General features: G+C 36.0%; 1 protein-coding gene across 1 annotated transcript in view; it reads left to right on the forward strand.

The window, feature by feature from the left end:
- LOC100378677 (endoplasmic reticulum mannosyl-oligosaccharide 1,2-alpha-mannosidase-like) overlaps positions 1 to 12,327 on the forward strand; it is a 37,083-nt gene extending 24,756 nt beyond the window's left edge. Inside the window, exons 7-11 of the mRNA XM_085492118.1 lie at positions 4,059 to 4,247; positions 4,740 to 4,927; positions 6,910 to 7,033; positions 7,483 to 7,677; positions 11,732 to 12,327. Coding sequence (XP_085348244.1) covers positions 4,059 to 4,247; positions 4,740 to 4,927; positions 6,910 to 7,033; positions 7,483 to 7,677; positions 11,732 to 12,073 — 1,038 coding nt within the window. The 3' untranslated portion in view covers positions 12,074 to 12,327. The remainder of the gene's footprint in view (positions 1 to 4,058; positions 4,248 to 4,739; positions 4,928 to 6,909; positions 7,034 to 7,482; positions 7,678 to 11,731) is intronic.
- Positions 12,328 to 18,367: the final 6,040 nt, after the last annotated feature.

The raw sequence follows: 18,367 nt of genomic DNA on the forward strand, positions 1-18,367 counted from the left end.
TTTTGGTCTCCCCCCGCTGATCGGAGGGCATCTGCACAGTTTGTTTTTTCAGGCAGTGGGTTACCCAACTTTACCGGCAACAGCAAGGCTGGGCCCCTGGAGGTCCTTCCTCCTATGGGGCCCACGCTGGGTCCCGTTGTGGATCCATCCTTGCACGGCCCTGGTTTTGCCACTGAAATGAGGGCATTGGTCGAAGGACTCTCAGGGCAAATTGCGTCCCTGGCAGGCAGAGTAGATCACCTGCAGGCGGCAGCCGGCAAGTAGAAAGAAACACAGAAAGCACTGTTCGCATTCTAAACACGCACACACACACACACACCCACCCACCCACACACACACACACACACACACACACACACACACACACACACACACACACACCCGCCGATTCGGGGGAGGCTCAGGCTAGTGGCAATGGGTCTCCTCGGGGACCTCAGACATGTAACACCAACGGGGACACTGGTAGCCAAGGCTCCGTTGGTAGCCAAGGCTCCGTTTTCGGGGCAGGGCGTTCGGGTCAGGACATACATTTTACCCCCACCAACCCCCCCCACCCACCACCCCCAACCCCACCCCACCCTCCGCTTTCAACCAGCCTGGGTTCACCGCGCGGTAACAGACTGATTAATTTACCTTCAAGTCTGTGGGTTTTGACTCCCTTCTCGCCGACCCACAGGCGTTCCCAGAGGGAATCGACCCTGTCATGAGACACACTCTCGAACACGCTCTTGCTCACATATTTAGGCTAAGAGGTGGCAGTTCGTTCGCGTTGGATACAGTTGGTACCTTGGGCGGTCCCTCAGAGTCCACATTGCGTAATGACTCAGTGAGCCATGCCGTTGGGGTGATGCGGAATATTATCAGTCCAGGTGACACTATGTATATTCCCCCAACCGTCGATCCTAAAGCAGCCACTTACGGTCGCTTCTACGCTGATGGGATCGCAGACGCCGGGATCCAGATCAACCCCATCTGCACGTCTCCCCTGGTCCAGCTGAGTGCTGAGCGTGACGGAAGGTGCGCAGACGGTGTTGAGGGGCGGTCATTGGTCAGCCGCTGAGGAGGTAACTCCAAAAGTCCCGGGCTGGGGTAATCTTTTCCATAACCCCTTTCGCTGGACCAAACGCTACCCCATCGGGGCAATCTCGGATTCGGACCCCAATTCGTGTGACGAAACCAGAAGACCTGATCAGATCCCAAGGCTCCTTCCACAGACCCCAGTACCACAAACTTCTGTTTTGCTAACCGGGTGAAGGGGGACGGCCGCGTTCCATGGTCATTCTCATCGACCCATTCTGAGACTATCCAACATGCCCTGAGGGCAGAGTTGCTACCCATCAATTTCCTAGAATTCGTGGGTGCCACACTGGAGCGCATTCTTGTGCGCGCCCAGGAACCCGAGACCTCAGACACAGAACGCACTCGCCTTCTAGACCAGGCGACACAGTTAATGGTAGGCCACTGCACGGCTATGTGCGATATCCTCCAGTGTCATATGGCTCTCTTGGTCGGGGCTACTACTGTGCAGTGGAACGCGGTTTTAGACGCGTGTTTTCGCCGGCAAACTGAGTCAGGGGGTACGCCACCGCCTCAGTTACGCAGACTGGACATCGCCCACCCTCTTTGATAGGGAGATAGCGGGTACAGTTGCAGAGCTTCGGGGTGTAACAAACCAAATGGTCCAAGTCAAATCCGCTAGCCAGTTGGCCGCTGCCAAGGGTAAACGGAGGCCGCCCCAAGCACAGAAAGCACAACGCCCTAGGACTAGCTTCGCTAACCAGAGTCAGCCAGGAGGCAAATGCTCATACCCTTCCGTGGGAAAGAGAGGACCAGGTGGTGGTTCCTCTTCCTCAGGTGGTCGTCAACCCCGGCAGCGGGAGAAGCATGTCTGACGCTTACCTCTGCGACGGGGGGAATGAGCTTGCGTTCGGCAAGAGATCAGGCTACAGCTTAGTAACACTAGTGATCTCCGGGGAAGCTCACCTAACAGAAGAGGAGAATCCCCCCCCCCTCTTACAACCGCCGAACCAATGGCCACAGATCCCTGTCGCACGCAGATTGCGCCGGTGCATTCCGGCTTGGAGACAGTGGGTAACCAATCCCTGGACACTCCAGGTGGTCACACTCGGTTACAGAATACCACTGACATCTCCACCGCCCCTGTCAGTGTCCCCCCTGTTGGGGGCACTGCCATAGACTCCAGGTACCCCCCCCCCCCCCCCCCCAACCACCCTACTCTTTCCGTAGCGTTGGTCTAAGTCCTCGAGGCGGAGAGAAAGGAACCAGAGTGATTGTGGTCATGTGGGTTTGTGATGTAAGGGGTAAAAGAATCTTGGGGTCATGGGGCTTCCCCTGACCTAGATTCTATCTCTCCGTCACCGGCAGAATCGCTGATTAATGCCTACAGTTCAAAATAGTCATTTTGACTGACCGGAGTCTATGGTGGATATGAACTATGTGAATAGGCGGGTTCAGAGAACCCTCGCCTAAATCTCTGTGTGGCACTGAGTATGTAATAAGATATAGAAGCAATGTTTCATGTACAGAATCAAAGTTCTATACAGAATGTAGTTGTTGCTAACCAGCATAAGTCATTGGTAATACATATACCATTAAAATTCAATTAGTAACTGCATCTGTGTTTATGACAAAAATTAAAACTGGCAAATGTCTTGATTACTACTTGATTTTCACTGTGAAATCTATTCAACCAATCATGTGTATCACTGTCATTGTGATTAAAAGCAAGGTCTTACATTCTGAACAAGTGCTAAAATTAGGGAGGTGATCAAAATCAAACCCGCAGTTTCCGGCCCGGTATCCGGTGAGCTCCAAGGAGCTGCTTTGTCTTCTGGGGAGCCCAGCGCAATATACAAATTTATGCAAGAATATTCATGAGCTGACAATTCAGTGCAGCACCTCCATTTCACGAGCTGACTCGAACAAATTGAAAACCCATTGTTTAACACTAAAACAACATTAATTGCTGTATAAAAAACAGGACAACTTAAAAGTAAATAAAAAAAAATCATGAACACTCGTACATTTTTTAAGGACATCGTAATAAGGTTTCTGCTGACCTATTTTCTAGCATCGAGTAAATTGCGTGTTTGCTTATTCATCAAAGCGTTGATTTCACAATATACATACATATTTAAAAAAACAGACAACTAGAAATTGTTTTCATAGATAATTGTGTTTATGTGTTCAAAATGAATGCAATATGATGTGATATAATGATATCAGTAATGTTTTACTGAGAGCAAGATCAATAAGTAATATTTACTGAAATTTTGTTCATATTAAACTCACTTTTTACATACCCGCTTCAGCAGATTATCAAACATTAACCGGAATAATAAAATGTAGATTATTATCATATCATCGTGACTACGCAACTTTGATAAAACACTGGATTGGTGGTACGTAGTTTCCAAAATAAAATACCTTTACGCCCACATTCCACAAATGTTCACAGCTGTAATTATAGTAACAATGGAATTATAAAAAACCGTAATTCATAAAATCATAAACACGCAACCTAAGATAAAACCTTGATCGGCAGTACATTTTGTACAGTTTCCAGAATATAGAAAATAGCATTACGCGTTGTAATTCATAACATCGTGACTGCGCAATGATTAATATTTCTGCAGATCTCGGGGTGTGTGTGTGGGGGGGGGGGGGGTCAACTGGCCCATCAAGGACAGGTCAGGACAGGAATTTCTGCTCCCTGAACTTTGAAGAGGGCATTCCTGGTTGCCTTGCACGATAGGTCTGCTATGCACCGTAGGGTAGGTAATGAAAATTTTAGATAGTTACGAAAATTAAGTATATAATTATCAGTAATTATTTATAATCCCCAAAGGAGTCTGAAGGAGTGTGATGTCATTCCGTGATTCACGGATTCACAAGTCTAGGATGATATTGATGACTCACTTTATCATTGATTGTCACTGTTCGGAATTGTTCATTGTTTTGTTTTACAATCTGTATTTTAATCCTTAATATTTAATTGATTGTTTTATTTTAATATACATGGCACTCGTTTTTGCTAGGTAAAACTTGGGGATGCTCTGTTGCCTTGCTTCAATACTGAATCAAAAGTGCCACATTCCGATGTTAATCTGAAGACAGAAAGAGCACATGCACCTAGATGGGGTCCTGATAGTACAGTGTCAGAAGTCAGTACAATACAATTAGAATTCAGAGACCTCTCATTTACAACTGGCAATCCCAAATACAAGGTAACTTACAGAAAATAAAATTTGTTTTATTTATTAAACATTGAATGTTACTGTTGTCTCTCCATACTTTTCACTTTCATTCATGTGCCTGTACTCTATTCATCTTTCAATCATAATGCCATTACTGTAGTTTGATGTGTACTGTCAACAAAATTAACAATTGTTATAAGAGATATGCATGAAAATATTTGAAACTGATACTACCATTATCAAAGCTTTATGTCTGTGACATAGTAGCTATTAATTTTCTGAAACTCAGTACTAAGCCTGCAATTTTTAGCATGACTTATGTAATGCTACACAAAGTTCATTTGTATATTAGATTTATTAAAGTCTCTCTTCACCTTATTTTGTCAGTGAATCTCTTCATAAATTGGCAGGTATTGTGGATATACAGAATTTAAAGTGTTAATTCACTATCTTTAAAATAGGAATACTTACCGTTAGTCTCTTATTTGTATATAAAATGTTTGCTTGTATATATGATTACAGGAAGCTGTAGATATAGTTATGAATCACTTGTTCTCGTTGCCCAAAGCAAATCATCTTGTGCCAATATTTATCAATGCAAACACTGGAAAGTTTCGTACTGGAGCCACAATAACTTTAGGTGCTCGTGGTGACAGTTACTATGAATATTTATTGAAACAGTGGGTGCAGACTGGCCAGACAGAAGACAAGTAAGTTGGTATTATTGTATAATGTTTGTACCTGCCAAATCTGAGTGGCATCTTGGATGATTTAGTCTCACATGCTTCAGCCCACCCACAAAGTCTTCACATACAATATGGCATAATTTGTTTAACCTATTTTCAATGGACAAATTCTTTATACAGACTAGTCAATGGGGAAATGAAGTATAATGCCTATACTAAATTGTTCTGCATTTTAAAAATAATAGTGTCATTATGCAATGGCATGCACTGGTATAGATACATAGTGTCATTATACAATGGTATAGATACATAGTATTATTATACAATGTTATAGATACATAGTGTCATTATACAATGGTATAGATACATAGTGTTATTATACAATGTTATAGATACATAGTGTCATTATACAATGGTATAGATACATAGTGTCATTATACAATGGTATAGACACATGGTGTTATTATACAATGGTATAGACACATGGTGTTATTATACAATGTTATAGATACATAGTGTCATTATATAATGGTATAGATACATAGTGTCATTATACAATGGTATAGATACATAGTGTTATTATACAATGGTATAGATACATAGTGTCATTATACAATGTTATAGATACATAGTGTCATTATACAATGGTATAGATACATAGTGTCATTATACAATGGTATAGATACATAGTGTCATTATACAATGTTATAGATACATAGTGTCATTATACAATGGTATAGATACATAGTGTCATTATACAATGGTATAGATATGGTGTCATTATACAATGGTATAGATACATAGTGTCATTATACAATGGTATAGACACATGGTGTTATTATACAATGGTATAGATACATAGTGTCATTATACAATGGTATAGATACATAGTGTCATTATACAATGTTATAGATACATAGTGTCATTATACAATGGTATAGATACATAGTGTCATTATACAATGGTATAGATACATAGTGTCATTATACAATGGTATAGATACATAGTGTTATTATACAATGGTATAGATACATAGTGTCATTATACAATGGTATAGATACATAGTGTCATTATACAATGGTATAGATACATAGTGTTATTATACAATGGTATAGATACATAGTGTCATTATACAATGGTATAGATACATAGTGTCATTATACAATGGTATAGATACATAGTGTCATTATACAATGGTATAGATACATAGTGTTATTATACAATGTTATAGATACATAGTGTCATTATACAATGGTATAGATACATAGTGTCATTATACAATGTTATAGACACATGGTGTCATTATACAATGGTATAGATACATAGTGTCATTATACAATGGTATAGACACATGGTGTTATTATACAATGGTATAGATACATAGTGTCATTATACAATGTTATAGACACATGGTGTCATTATACAATGGTATAGATACATAGTGTCATTATACAATGGTATAGATACATAGTGTCATTATACAATGGTATAGATACATAGTGTCATTATACAATGGTATAGATACATAGTGTCATTATACAATGGTATAGATACATAGTGTCATTATACAATGGTATAGATACATAGTGTCATTATACAATGGTATAGATACATGGTGTTATTATACAATGGTATAGATACATAGTGTCATTATACAATGGTATAGATACATAGTGTCATTATACAATGGTATAGATACATAGTGTCATTATACAATGGTATAGATACATAGTGTCATTATACAATGGTATAGATACATAGTGTCATTATACAATGGTATAGATACATAGTGTCATTATACAATGTCATTATACAATGGTATAGATACATAGTGTCATTATACAATGGTATAGATACATAGTGTCATTATACAATGGTATAGATACATAGTGTCATTATTCAATGGTATAGATACATAGTGTCATTATACAATGGTATAGATACATAGTGTCATTATACAATGGTATAATTACATCACTGACTATAATGGGTTTATTTTGTTCTAGATTCAAAGTTGAATATATATCTGCTGTGGAAGGAATTAAAGATAAATTAGTGAAAGAAACAATTCCAAATGGATTAACATTTATTGGAGAACTACTTAGTGGAAATAATTTCAGCCCAAAAATGGTATGTAGCATAAAATGTTGCTCCTCAAAAACCTAGTGTGCATAATACAATATTGTAATTATGATATGGTAGTGAATCATGTCGTACATCGTTGATGCATTTAAGAAGAAATATCTTGCTATTAAAAGCTCACTGCTATGTTAAAAAAAGCATAATATATAGTTTACCAAATGCAAGGAGAAATATTTTTTCCCAGTTTTATCTTTGTTTGTGATTTCATTTCTCCTATTAAATTGACCTACTTTGTTTGTGATTTCATTTCTATTAAATTGATCTACTTTGTTGTTTGTTTGTGATTTTGTTTCTCCCATTGAATTGACCTACTTTGTTTGTGATTTCATTTCTATTAAATTGATCTACTTTGTTGTTTGTGATTTTGTTTCTCCCATTGAATTGACCTACTTTGTGTGATGATTTGTTTCTGACTTGTCTTGTTTTCTCATTAACAGGATCACTTGGTGTGTTTCTTTGTTGGTACTCTGGCATTGGGATATTTGAATGGTTTGAGTGAATCACACTTGGAACTTTCTGAGAATTTAGCCAAGACATGTTATCAAATGTATGCCCAAATGCCGACATTTCTTAGTCCTGAAATTGCATACTTTAATACTAATCCACACGGAAGGGAAGATATATCAGTCAAGGTAATGTAAATATCATTAATTGGTGGTTACTCTGATCTACTATTGGTCACTGATTCACTATTGGCCACTGATCTACTATTGGTCACTGATCTACTATTGGTCACTGATCTACTATTGGTTACTGATCTACTATTGGTTACTGTGATCTACTATTGGTCACTGTGATCTACTATTGGTCACTGTGATCTACTATTGGTCACTGTGATCTACTATTGGTCACTGTGATCTACTATTGGTTACTGTGATCTACTATTGGTTACTGTGATCTACTATTGGTTACTGTGATCTACTATTGGTTACTGTGATCTACTATTGGTCACTGTGATCTACTATTGGTTACTGTGATCTACTATTGGTTACTGTGATCTACTATTGGTCACTGTGATCTACTATTGGTTACTGTGATCTACTATTGGTTACTGTGATCTACTATTGGTCACTGTGATCTACTATTGGTTACTGTGATCTACTATTGGTCACTGTGATCTAATATTGGTCACTGTGATCTACTATTGGTCACTGATCTACTATTGGTTACTGTGATCTACTATTGGTCACTGTGATCTACTATTGGTTACTGTGATCTACTATTGGTTACTGTGATCTACTATTGGTCACTGTGATCTACTATTGGTCACTGTGATCTACTATTGGTCACTGTGATCTACTATTGGTCACTGTGATCTACTATTGGTTACTGTGATCTACTATTGGTTACTGTGATCTACTATTGGTTACTGTGATCTACTATTGGTGACTGTGATCTACTATTGGTGACTGTGATCTACTATTGGTCACTGTGATCTACTATTGGTTACTGTGATCTACTATTGGTCACTGTGATCTACTATTGGTTACTGTAATCTACTATTGGTCACTGTAATCTACTATTGGTCACTGTAATCTACTATTGGTCACTGTGATCTACTATTGGTTACTGTAATCTACTATTGGTCACTGTAATCTACTATTGGTCACTGTAATCTACTATTGGTCACTGTGATCTTCTATTGGTCACTGTGATCTACTATTGGTTACTGTGATCTACTATTGGTTACTGTGATCTACTATTGGTCACTGTGGTCTACTATTGGTCACTGTGATCTACTATTGATTACTGTGATCTACTATTGCATATTGTGTTCTACTATTGCCTATTGTGATCTACTATTGCCTATTGTGACCTGTATTCTTTGGTTAGTGTAGTGCATGCAGTGTGATAACATACATATTGTTCAAAAACAGGGACTTATAATTCGGTCTTCGTCCGTCCTTCTATCTGGAGTCGTATTTCAGAATCCTTTGGACCGATTCTGTTCATTCTTTGCATATGCCTAGAACTTTATGACTATAGGGCATATTCATGAGATGTATGGTTATGTAATTTTAGTGCATAATAGTATAGTACACAGTGCACTAATAGTATGGTACACAGTGCAATAATAGTATAGTACACAGTGCACTAATAGTATGGTACACAGTGCACTAATAGTATAGTACACAGTGCACTAATAGTATAGTACACAGTGCACTAATAGTATAGTACACAGTGCACTAATAGTATAGTACACAGTGCACTAATAGTATAGTACACAGTGCACTAATAGTATAGTACACAGTGCACTAATAGTATGGTACACAGTGCACTAATAGTATAGTACACAGTGCACTAATAGTATAGTACACAGTGCACTAATAGTATAGTACACAGTGCACTAATAGTATAGTACACAGTGCACTAATAGTATGGTACACAGTGCACTAATAGTATAGTACACAGTGCACTAATAGTATAGTACACAGTGCACTAATAGTATAGTACACAGTGCACTAATAGTATAGTACACAGTGCACTAATAGTATAGTACACAGTGCACTAATAGTATAGTACACAGTGCACTAATAGTATAGTACACAGTGCACTAATAGTATAGTACACAGTGCACTAATAGTATAGTACACAGTGCACTAATAGTATAGTATACAGTGCACTAATAGTATAGTATACAGTGCACTAATAGTATAGTACACAGTGCACTAATAGTATAGTACACAGTGCACTAATAGTATAGTATACAGTGCACTAATAGTATAGTACACAGTGCACTAATAGTATAGTACACAGTGCACTAATAGTATGGTATACAGTGCACTAATAGTATGGTACACAGTGCACTAATAGTATAGTACACAGTGCACTAATAGTATAGTACACAGTGCACTAATAGTATGGTATACAGTGCACTAATAGTATGGTACACAGTGCACTAATAGTATAGTACACAGTGCACTAATAGTATAGTATACAGTGCACTAATAGTATAGTACACAGTGCACTAATAGTATAGTACACAGTGCACTAATAGTATAGTATACAGTGCACTAATAGTATGGTACACAGTGCACTAATAGTATGGTACACAGTGCACTAATAGTATGGTACACAGTGCACTAATAGTATAGTACACAGTGCACTAATAGTATAGTACACAGTGCACTAATAGTATAGTACACAGTGCACTAATAGTAGGGTATACAGTGCACTAATAGTATAGTACACAGTGCACTAATAGTATAGTACACAGTGCACTAATAGTATAGTTCACAGTGCACTAATAGTATGGTATACAGTGCACTAATAGTATGGTACACAGTGCACAAATAGTATAGTGTACACAGTGCACAAATAGTATGGTATACAGTGCACTAATAGTATAGTACACAGTGCACTAATAGTATAGTACACAGTGCACTAATAGTATGGTATACAGTGCACTAATAGTATGGTACACAGTGCACTAATAGTATAGTACACAGTGCACTAATAGTATAGTACACAGTGCACTAATAGTATAGTACACAGTGCACTAATAGTATAGTACACAGTGCACTAATAGTAGGGTATACAGTGCACTAATAGTATAGTACACAGTGCACTAATAGTATAGTATACAGTGCACTAATAGTATAGTACACAGTGCACTAATAGTATAGTACACAGTGCACTAATAGTATGGTATACAGTGCACTAATAGTATGGTACACAGTGCACTAATAGTATAGTACACAGTGCACTAATAGTATAGTATACAGTGCACTAATAGTATAGTACACAGTGCACTAATAGTATAGTACACAGTGCACTAATAGTATAGTATACAGTGCACTAATAGTATGGTACACAGTGCACTAATAGTATGGTACACAGTGCACTAATAGTATGGTACACAGTGCACTAATAGTATAGTACACAGTGCACTAATAGTATAGTACACAGTGCACTAATAGTATAGTACACAGTGCACTAATAGTAGGGTATACAGTGCACTAATAGTATAGTACACAGTGCACTAATAGTATAGTACACAGTGCACTAATAGTATAGTTCACAGTGCACTAATAGTATGGTATACAGTGCACTAATAGTATGGTACACAGTGCACAAATAGTATAGTGTACACAGTGCACAAATAGTATGGTATACAGTGCACTAATAGTATAGTACACAGTGCACTAATAGTATAGTACACAGTGCACTAATAGTATGGTATACAGTGCACTAATAGTATGGTACACAGTGCACTAATAGTATAGTACACAGTGCACTAATAGTATAGTACACAGTGCACTAATAGTATGGTATACAGTGCACTAATAGTATAGTATACAGTGCACTAATAGTATAGTACACAGTGCACTAATAGTATAGTATACAGTGCACTAATAGTATGGTACACAGTGCACAAATAGTATGGTATACAGTGCACTAATAGTATAGTATACAGTGCACTAATAGTATGGTACACAGTGCACTAATAGTATAGTATACAGTGCACTAATAGTATGGTACACAGTGCACAAATAGTATAGTACACAGTGCACTTATAGTATAGTACACAGTGCACTTATAGTATAGTACAGTACACAGTGCAATAATAGTATCTTAGTGTTGTATTTTATACTGGAAATGAAAATACAAAAATAAGTAATTTGTGATATGTTGGTTTCAAATTAAGTGTAGTTCAGGGTCCTTCATGCATTTTTTTTATTGCAGGCTGCTGATTCTCATAATATGCTCAGGCCAGAAACAGTGGAAAGTCTCTTTTATCTGTACCGAGTAACACAAGACAAGCGTTACCAGGACTGGGGATGGAAAATTTTTGAAGCATTTGAAAAGTACACCAAGGTGAATGGAGGTGGCTACTCATCAATAGAAAATGTCAAAAATGTCAATCACCCTGGTTTTAAAAACAAAATGGAAAGCTTTTTTCTAGGAGAAACTCTTAAATATTTTTATCTTCTTTTTAATGACGATGCAAACCTACTACCCTTAGATGAGTTTGTTTTCAATACAGAGGGGCATCCACTTCCTGTCAGACATTCAGGCAATATGTAATGAGGGGCATCTGTCACCATTATTTTAATGGAATATTCCTGTTGCAAGACCTGAGGGACACATCATCTGCAGCATATCCATTGCAAAGAACTGGAGGTTATTTGATACTGAACTACATCTGAATGGAAATATTCCTGTTGCTAGAACTGCTTCACTTACCAGTCCAAATAAAAGTAGAGAGTTTTTAGTCTTAGTACTTCTAGAACTGATGGTAAAATATTTCAGAATTAAAAGACTATATTTTCAATGTTAAATTTCCTGTAATCCACTGTGTGGAGGTTTATTTCCAAGAATTCTAGTGTGCACTGACCTGCTGGCCTAGCAGTGCATACATATACATCTCTTGGTTAACTAATATTCTAAGATAAATAGCATTTGTCAACAAAACAATCACAACAAAAAATGAATAGTACAAAAAATTACTGTGGGTAATTACATTTCTGAATAGTAGCATGCAAAAATCACATACCCGGTAATACATTAGTGTTAAAAAGGCAAGTGGAACAATGACATCAGTATTTGAACTTGTACCAATTACAGCACCTATATCAATGTTTTGTAATTACTCACTATTCTTTCAAAGTCAATGTGTTACTATGATATTTGAAATAATTAGCATATCTGCATAGTATAGCTGAAAGTATAATGCAGTCATATAAAAAAAGTTGTTTACTTCATCTATGCAAACTTACACACCAAATACATGATAAAAAAATTAAATTTTTTTGTCTCTTGTATAGCAATTTTTTTATGATTTGTCTTATTGGTTCAAGATTCACAAGCAGCCTGCTGGACTCTATACTCACACATGCTGGACTCTATACTCACACATGCTAGACTCTATACTCACACATGCTAGACTCTATACTCACACATGCTAGACTCTATACTCACACATGCTAGACTTATACTCACACATGCTGGACTCTATACTCACACATGCTGGACTCTATACTCACACATGCTGGACTCTATACTCACACATGCTGGACTCTATACTCACACATGCTGGACTCTATACTCACACATGCTAGACTCTATACTCACACATGCTAGACTCTATACTCACACATGCTGGACTCTATACTCACACATGCTAGACTCTATACTCACACATGCTATACTCACACATGCTAGACTCTATACTCACACATGCTAGACTCTATACTCACACATGCTAGACTCTATACTCACACATGCTAGACTCTATACTCACACATGCTGGACACTATACTCACACATGCTGGACTCTATACTCACACATGCTAGACTCTATACTCACACATGCTAGACTCTATACTCACACATGCTGGACTCTATACTCACACATGCTAGACTCTATACTCACACATGCTAGACTCTATACTCACACATGCTAGACTCTATACTCACACATGCTAGACTCTATACTCACACATGCTAGACTCTATACTCACACATGCTAGACTCTATACTCACACATGCTGGACTCTATACTCACACATGCTGGACTCTATACTCACACATGCTGGACTCTATACTCACACATGCTGGACTCTATACTCACACATGCTGGACTCTATACTCACACATGCTAGACTCTATACTCACACATGCTAGACTCTATACTCACACATGCTAGACTCTATACTCACACATGCTAGACTCTATACTCACACATGCTAGATTCTATATTCACACATGGAGCATGTACTCAGACAAGTGTTATTTCTGGAATTCATAAACTGAACTTATTTATTCTGGTATTTATTGACAAAATGCTCACCTATATACGTGAATTGCTGAAACATTTCTTATAGTTTTGTAGGCTACTGTTTTTTTACACCAAATCAGGGGGGGGGGCAGGATTGAGTAGTGTGTGTAGGTAATACAATTTCTCAGAAATGAACAGCCCAGTTTTAACCAAACATAAAGCATGGAAAACTTAATACAAACCAATAGCAGTAGAATATAATGTTTTTGTGTATTACATGATGTGTCTTTAAGGCTTAGATAAGAATTTATATAAAAGGGTATGTTTAGTATTGCGTTCAAATTTTTGACTAGAATGTTTAATTGTTGTACTTTTATCTGGCAAAATAAATAAATAAATTGATAATAATATTAATATAAAATCTTGCTTGTTCAAATACCAACCCACTGATATAATTTTTGTACTTACTTTTACAAACATTGAAGATATTAACCGTAAAACCAAAAAAAAGTGAAGAAAATAGTAAAAAGTGGTAGTAAGCTTTGACTCTCGTGGAAACATGGAAATTAACAAAAGTAAACAAATCATGGCAGATTTTATTCAATAAAGACAGGTATGGTGTGATGTTTATAATCTGTGTGAGAAAAAGTGGTCTATGTTAAACACATTTGCTTCTAAAGGTCTGTGGAGAAAAGATCAAGTTGACACATTGGTAAATATGTAACAAGTTCTAGTCCATTCAACAAGTACGTTATTAAAATGATCAAATCGATGCACCGATTGGTGAAAGTGGTCCTTATGAGGAGTAGATCGATTAATTTATTGTGAGAAATTCATGGCAGACAAAGTTGCATCCAATGCACTTTTTGATAACTGTGGCTGTTATTTTGTTAAATGGAATAAGCTGGCTGCCTTATTGATCGCATAATACCCACTGAAAATAGATTTTGCAGACAATGTACACAGATTGAAATAGAAGATGAACAGCACTTTGTTATATTCGTACAAGATATTGTACAAGATATCAGTTTTTAAAAGAAACACAGAAAATTGAATTTAAAAAAGATGGGCAACTATATTCATAACTTATTTCAATCAAGAAATAAAAATGCCATCTTGCTTTATACCATTACTAACTTTCTTTTTGTAGTAGTAGTTATCACAACTAATATTTATTACTATTACTGGTAACTGATAGAAACTTCTATTTCTCAGGATGCAATAATGTTATTATTGATAAACGATGGCCAAGTTATTTTTATGCCTTTTTCTCCCAAGATTTGAGTAACTGCTCAAAAAATCAAGAGGCAGGTGATTTATGTCAAGAATTGCCTTTTTGACTCCTGTGTGCGAAGCACAAAAGGAGTCTTTGTCGCTACCCTGTCTGTATGTATGTATGTCACCTTTTTTGTTCCACCGTTATCTCAAGAACCACTAATCAAATTTCGATAAAACTTGGTACCTAGATGCACTGGGGCAATGCGCATATTTGATTAGGTTTTGGTAAAAATCTATGCATATTAATTTCCTAATTTGCATGATAATTGGCTAATTTTTAGCTGTTTTCTGACTGTTCCACTGATATCTAAAGAACCAGTCATTGGATTTTGATGAAACTTGGTACATAGATGCTCTGAACATATGCGCAGATTTGATTACTTTTAGGTAAAAATCTGTGCATATTAATTAACTAATGATAAGTCGATTTTCAGCTTTTCCACTGATATCTCAAGTACTAATCATATTTCAATGAAACTTGGTACATATATGTCATAGGACACTGCATAGACCTGATAGTTTTTAGGGTAATATCTGTACATATTAATTACCTAATTTGCCTAATTAATTTATTTTCAGCTTTTAAAGTGTCAAATCATCACACTCCAATGAAACTTTGAAAATAGATACTCTAGGACTATGCAGAGATCCATTGTTTTGGAGTAAATATTTGTACATATTAATTACCTAATTTGCATAATTGGTTAATTTTCAGCTTGTCCACTGATATCTCAACTACTAATCATCACATTTCAATGAAACTTGGTACATAGATGCTCTAAGACTATGCAGAGATCGATTGTTTTGGATTAAATATTTGTGCATATTAATAACCTAATTTGCATAATTAGTTGATTTTCAGTTCTTCCACTGATATATCAAGTACGAATCATCACATTTCAATGAAACTTGCTACATAGATTTTCTAGCACATGCAGTATCTAGATCAGTGTTTGGGTGAATATTTGTGCATTAATCACCTAAATTGCATAATTAGTTAATTTTCAGCTTTTACACTGATATATCAGGTATGAATCATCACATTTTAATAAAAATTGGGACATACAAACTAAATGTAGATCCTGTAGGACTATGTAGAGACCTGATTTAGTTTTGGGGTAAATAATTATCTAATTTGCATAACTAACTGATTTTCAACTTTACTGATATCTCAAATACTAATCATCACATCTCAATAACATTTGGCACGTAAATGCTCTAAGACAATAGACCTGATTAATTTGGGGTTAAAATCTGTACATATTAATTACCTAATTTGCATGATTAAATTACTTTTAAGCTTTCACACTGATATCTACATTACTAATTATTAAATTTCAATGAAACTTGGTACATAGCTGCTCTAGGTCAATGTGCAAACCTGATTAGGTTGGGGTTAAAATCTATTATTTCCATAATTAGCATAATAATTTATAATTTTTTGGTTCCAAGCACATTTCAATGAAACTTGGTACATAGCTTGTCTGTTACATTGTCTCTTGTCTCCAATACTCTCAGCACACAGGAGTTCTTTCAAAGCTTTCTTTGATTTAATTTAAGGAGTGGGTTTATCAAGATATTAAAGAAGTATTGCTCTGATTTAATTTTCTGATGTATGAAAAATGTTCACTGTGTGTGTATAACAAAAAAAGGAAACAAAAAACTTAGAACACACTATAAATTTAAAATTAATTAAAATTTTGAAGACTACTTGAATGTCTTAAATACAAATCAAAGAATTTCTGTAACTAGATTAAGAGCAAGTAACCACAATTATAGAAAAATGAAGACTAACTCATCAAAAAACACCATTAGAAAATAGGATTTGTAAAGATTGTTCATTGTATGACATAGAAGATGAAATACACTTCTTTTTGGTATGTCCAAAATATCAAACACATCGAAAAGAAACTCTCTCAAATATCATATTCCCAAAAGAAACCATCACTAATCTGCAGAAATTCATTTATTTAATGAAAAGTAGTGACAAAAATACAATTAAGCTGTTAGATGTTTTTATTCACAATTCTTTCATTGTAAGAAATAATTATTCTCTTGATTTGTAATACTTATTCTTTATTGAATGTTACATTCATTTTACATATTGCTGGTATTAAACTGATTTATTATTATTATTTTATTCTCTTCTGATTAACATTTATTTTTGTTTTTATTTAAATTTTTGCATTGCTATCTTAATGAATTGTGACAAGTTATTTCTGTCTGGGTTTGCTGCGCATGACTGTATTTCATGAATGAGCCAATCTATCCAGTGTACACCTGTGTGCAGCTCTGTTTCATTGCGTATATAAAACATAGTTGAACTCTGGTGACCTTGCCCTTTGTTATATAATATAATTTCCTTTATCATAGTTTGTTTCAATATAAATATGCATTGTCATAATTAATTTTGAATACAAACAAGTTTTGGGGTTGAACCAACAGTGGGGAATCAGTCTACCGAATGTCCTTAAAAGATGTAAATATCTTACAAAAACATTGGTGTCTTATTTGTTTAATTATTTTAAAGAACATAATTTCCAGCTTTATTGAAAGTAATTGAGATATTTTAGAATAAAAACAAATGTCTCATTGCAAAAAAAAAAGTGCTGCATTTAGATGTGAATAGATTCATAAAACATGCAAGATAACAGAAAAATTTAGCTGGCTTTAGTTCAAGTATTTTTTACAGGTGTCTGTCAAAAATGAATGATTCACTGAGACAAATATTGACTACTGTATTATATGAAAAGTAAAAAAAACACCCTTTATGAATAGCTATCATGTTGCAAGCTCTGCTTTGTATGCAAATCAACTTAAATAGTTGGTGTCAGTGGAGGGAGAAGTCAACAGTACTGTTGCCTCCTGAGAAACTACATCTTCAAACACTGCAATCTCTGAAGTGCGTTTTTAAACTAGTATTATAAAAACTCTATCATTCTGTTCTAATAGCTGAAACATATTCCTGTGAGTTTTCATTTGTCGAATGAACTGTTTGTCAAATACAGAATACATATATTTTAGAATAATTTTCTTTTTAAAATGTGGATGAAATGTTTTGCTTTTAATGTATTTTTTATGTATTGTTTTTGATTTGATAACTTTTGACTAAACAGATTTTCTATTAGCTTCAGATCTTGATCAAAGTTTGGCACCCAGTTCATAGCAGTGCTTATATTGATTTTCTGACATCTTGTTTTCTGTAAAGATTTTATTGGTAGGTTTGCAAATGTGTATCAGACTGTGCAATCTCTCCATGAGTTGGTTTTGAAACCCAGTATGGGATTCTGAGATACATTACCAAGGATATTATTACAAGATAA

The sequence above is a fragment of the Saccoglossus kowalevskii genome, chromosome 17, assembly GCF_978046115.1.
Source record: "Saccoglossus kowalevskii chromosome 17, keSacKowa6.1, whole genome shotgun sequence".
In the NCBI taxonomy this organism is placed as follows: Eukaryota; Metazoa; Hemichordata; class Enteropneusta; family Harrimaniidae; genus Saccoglossus; species Saccoglossus kowalevskii.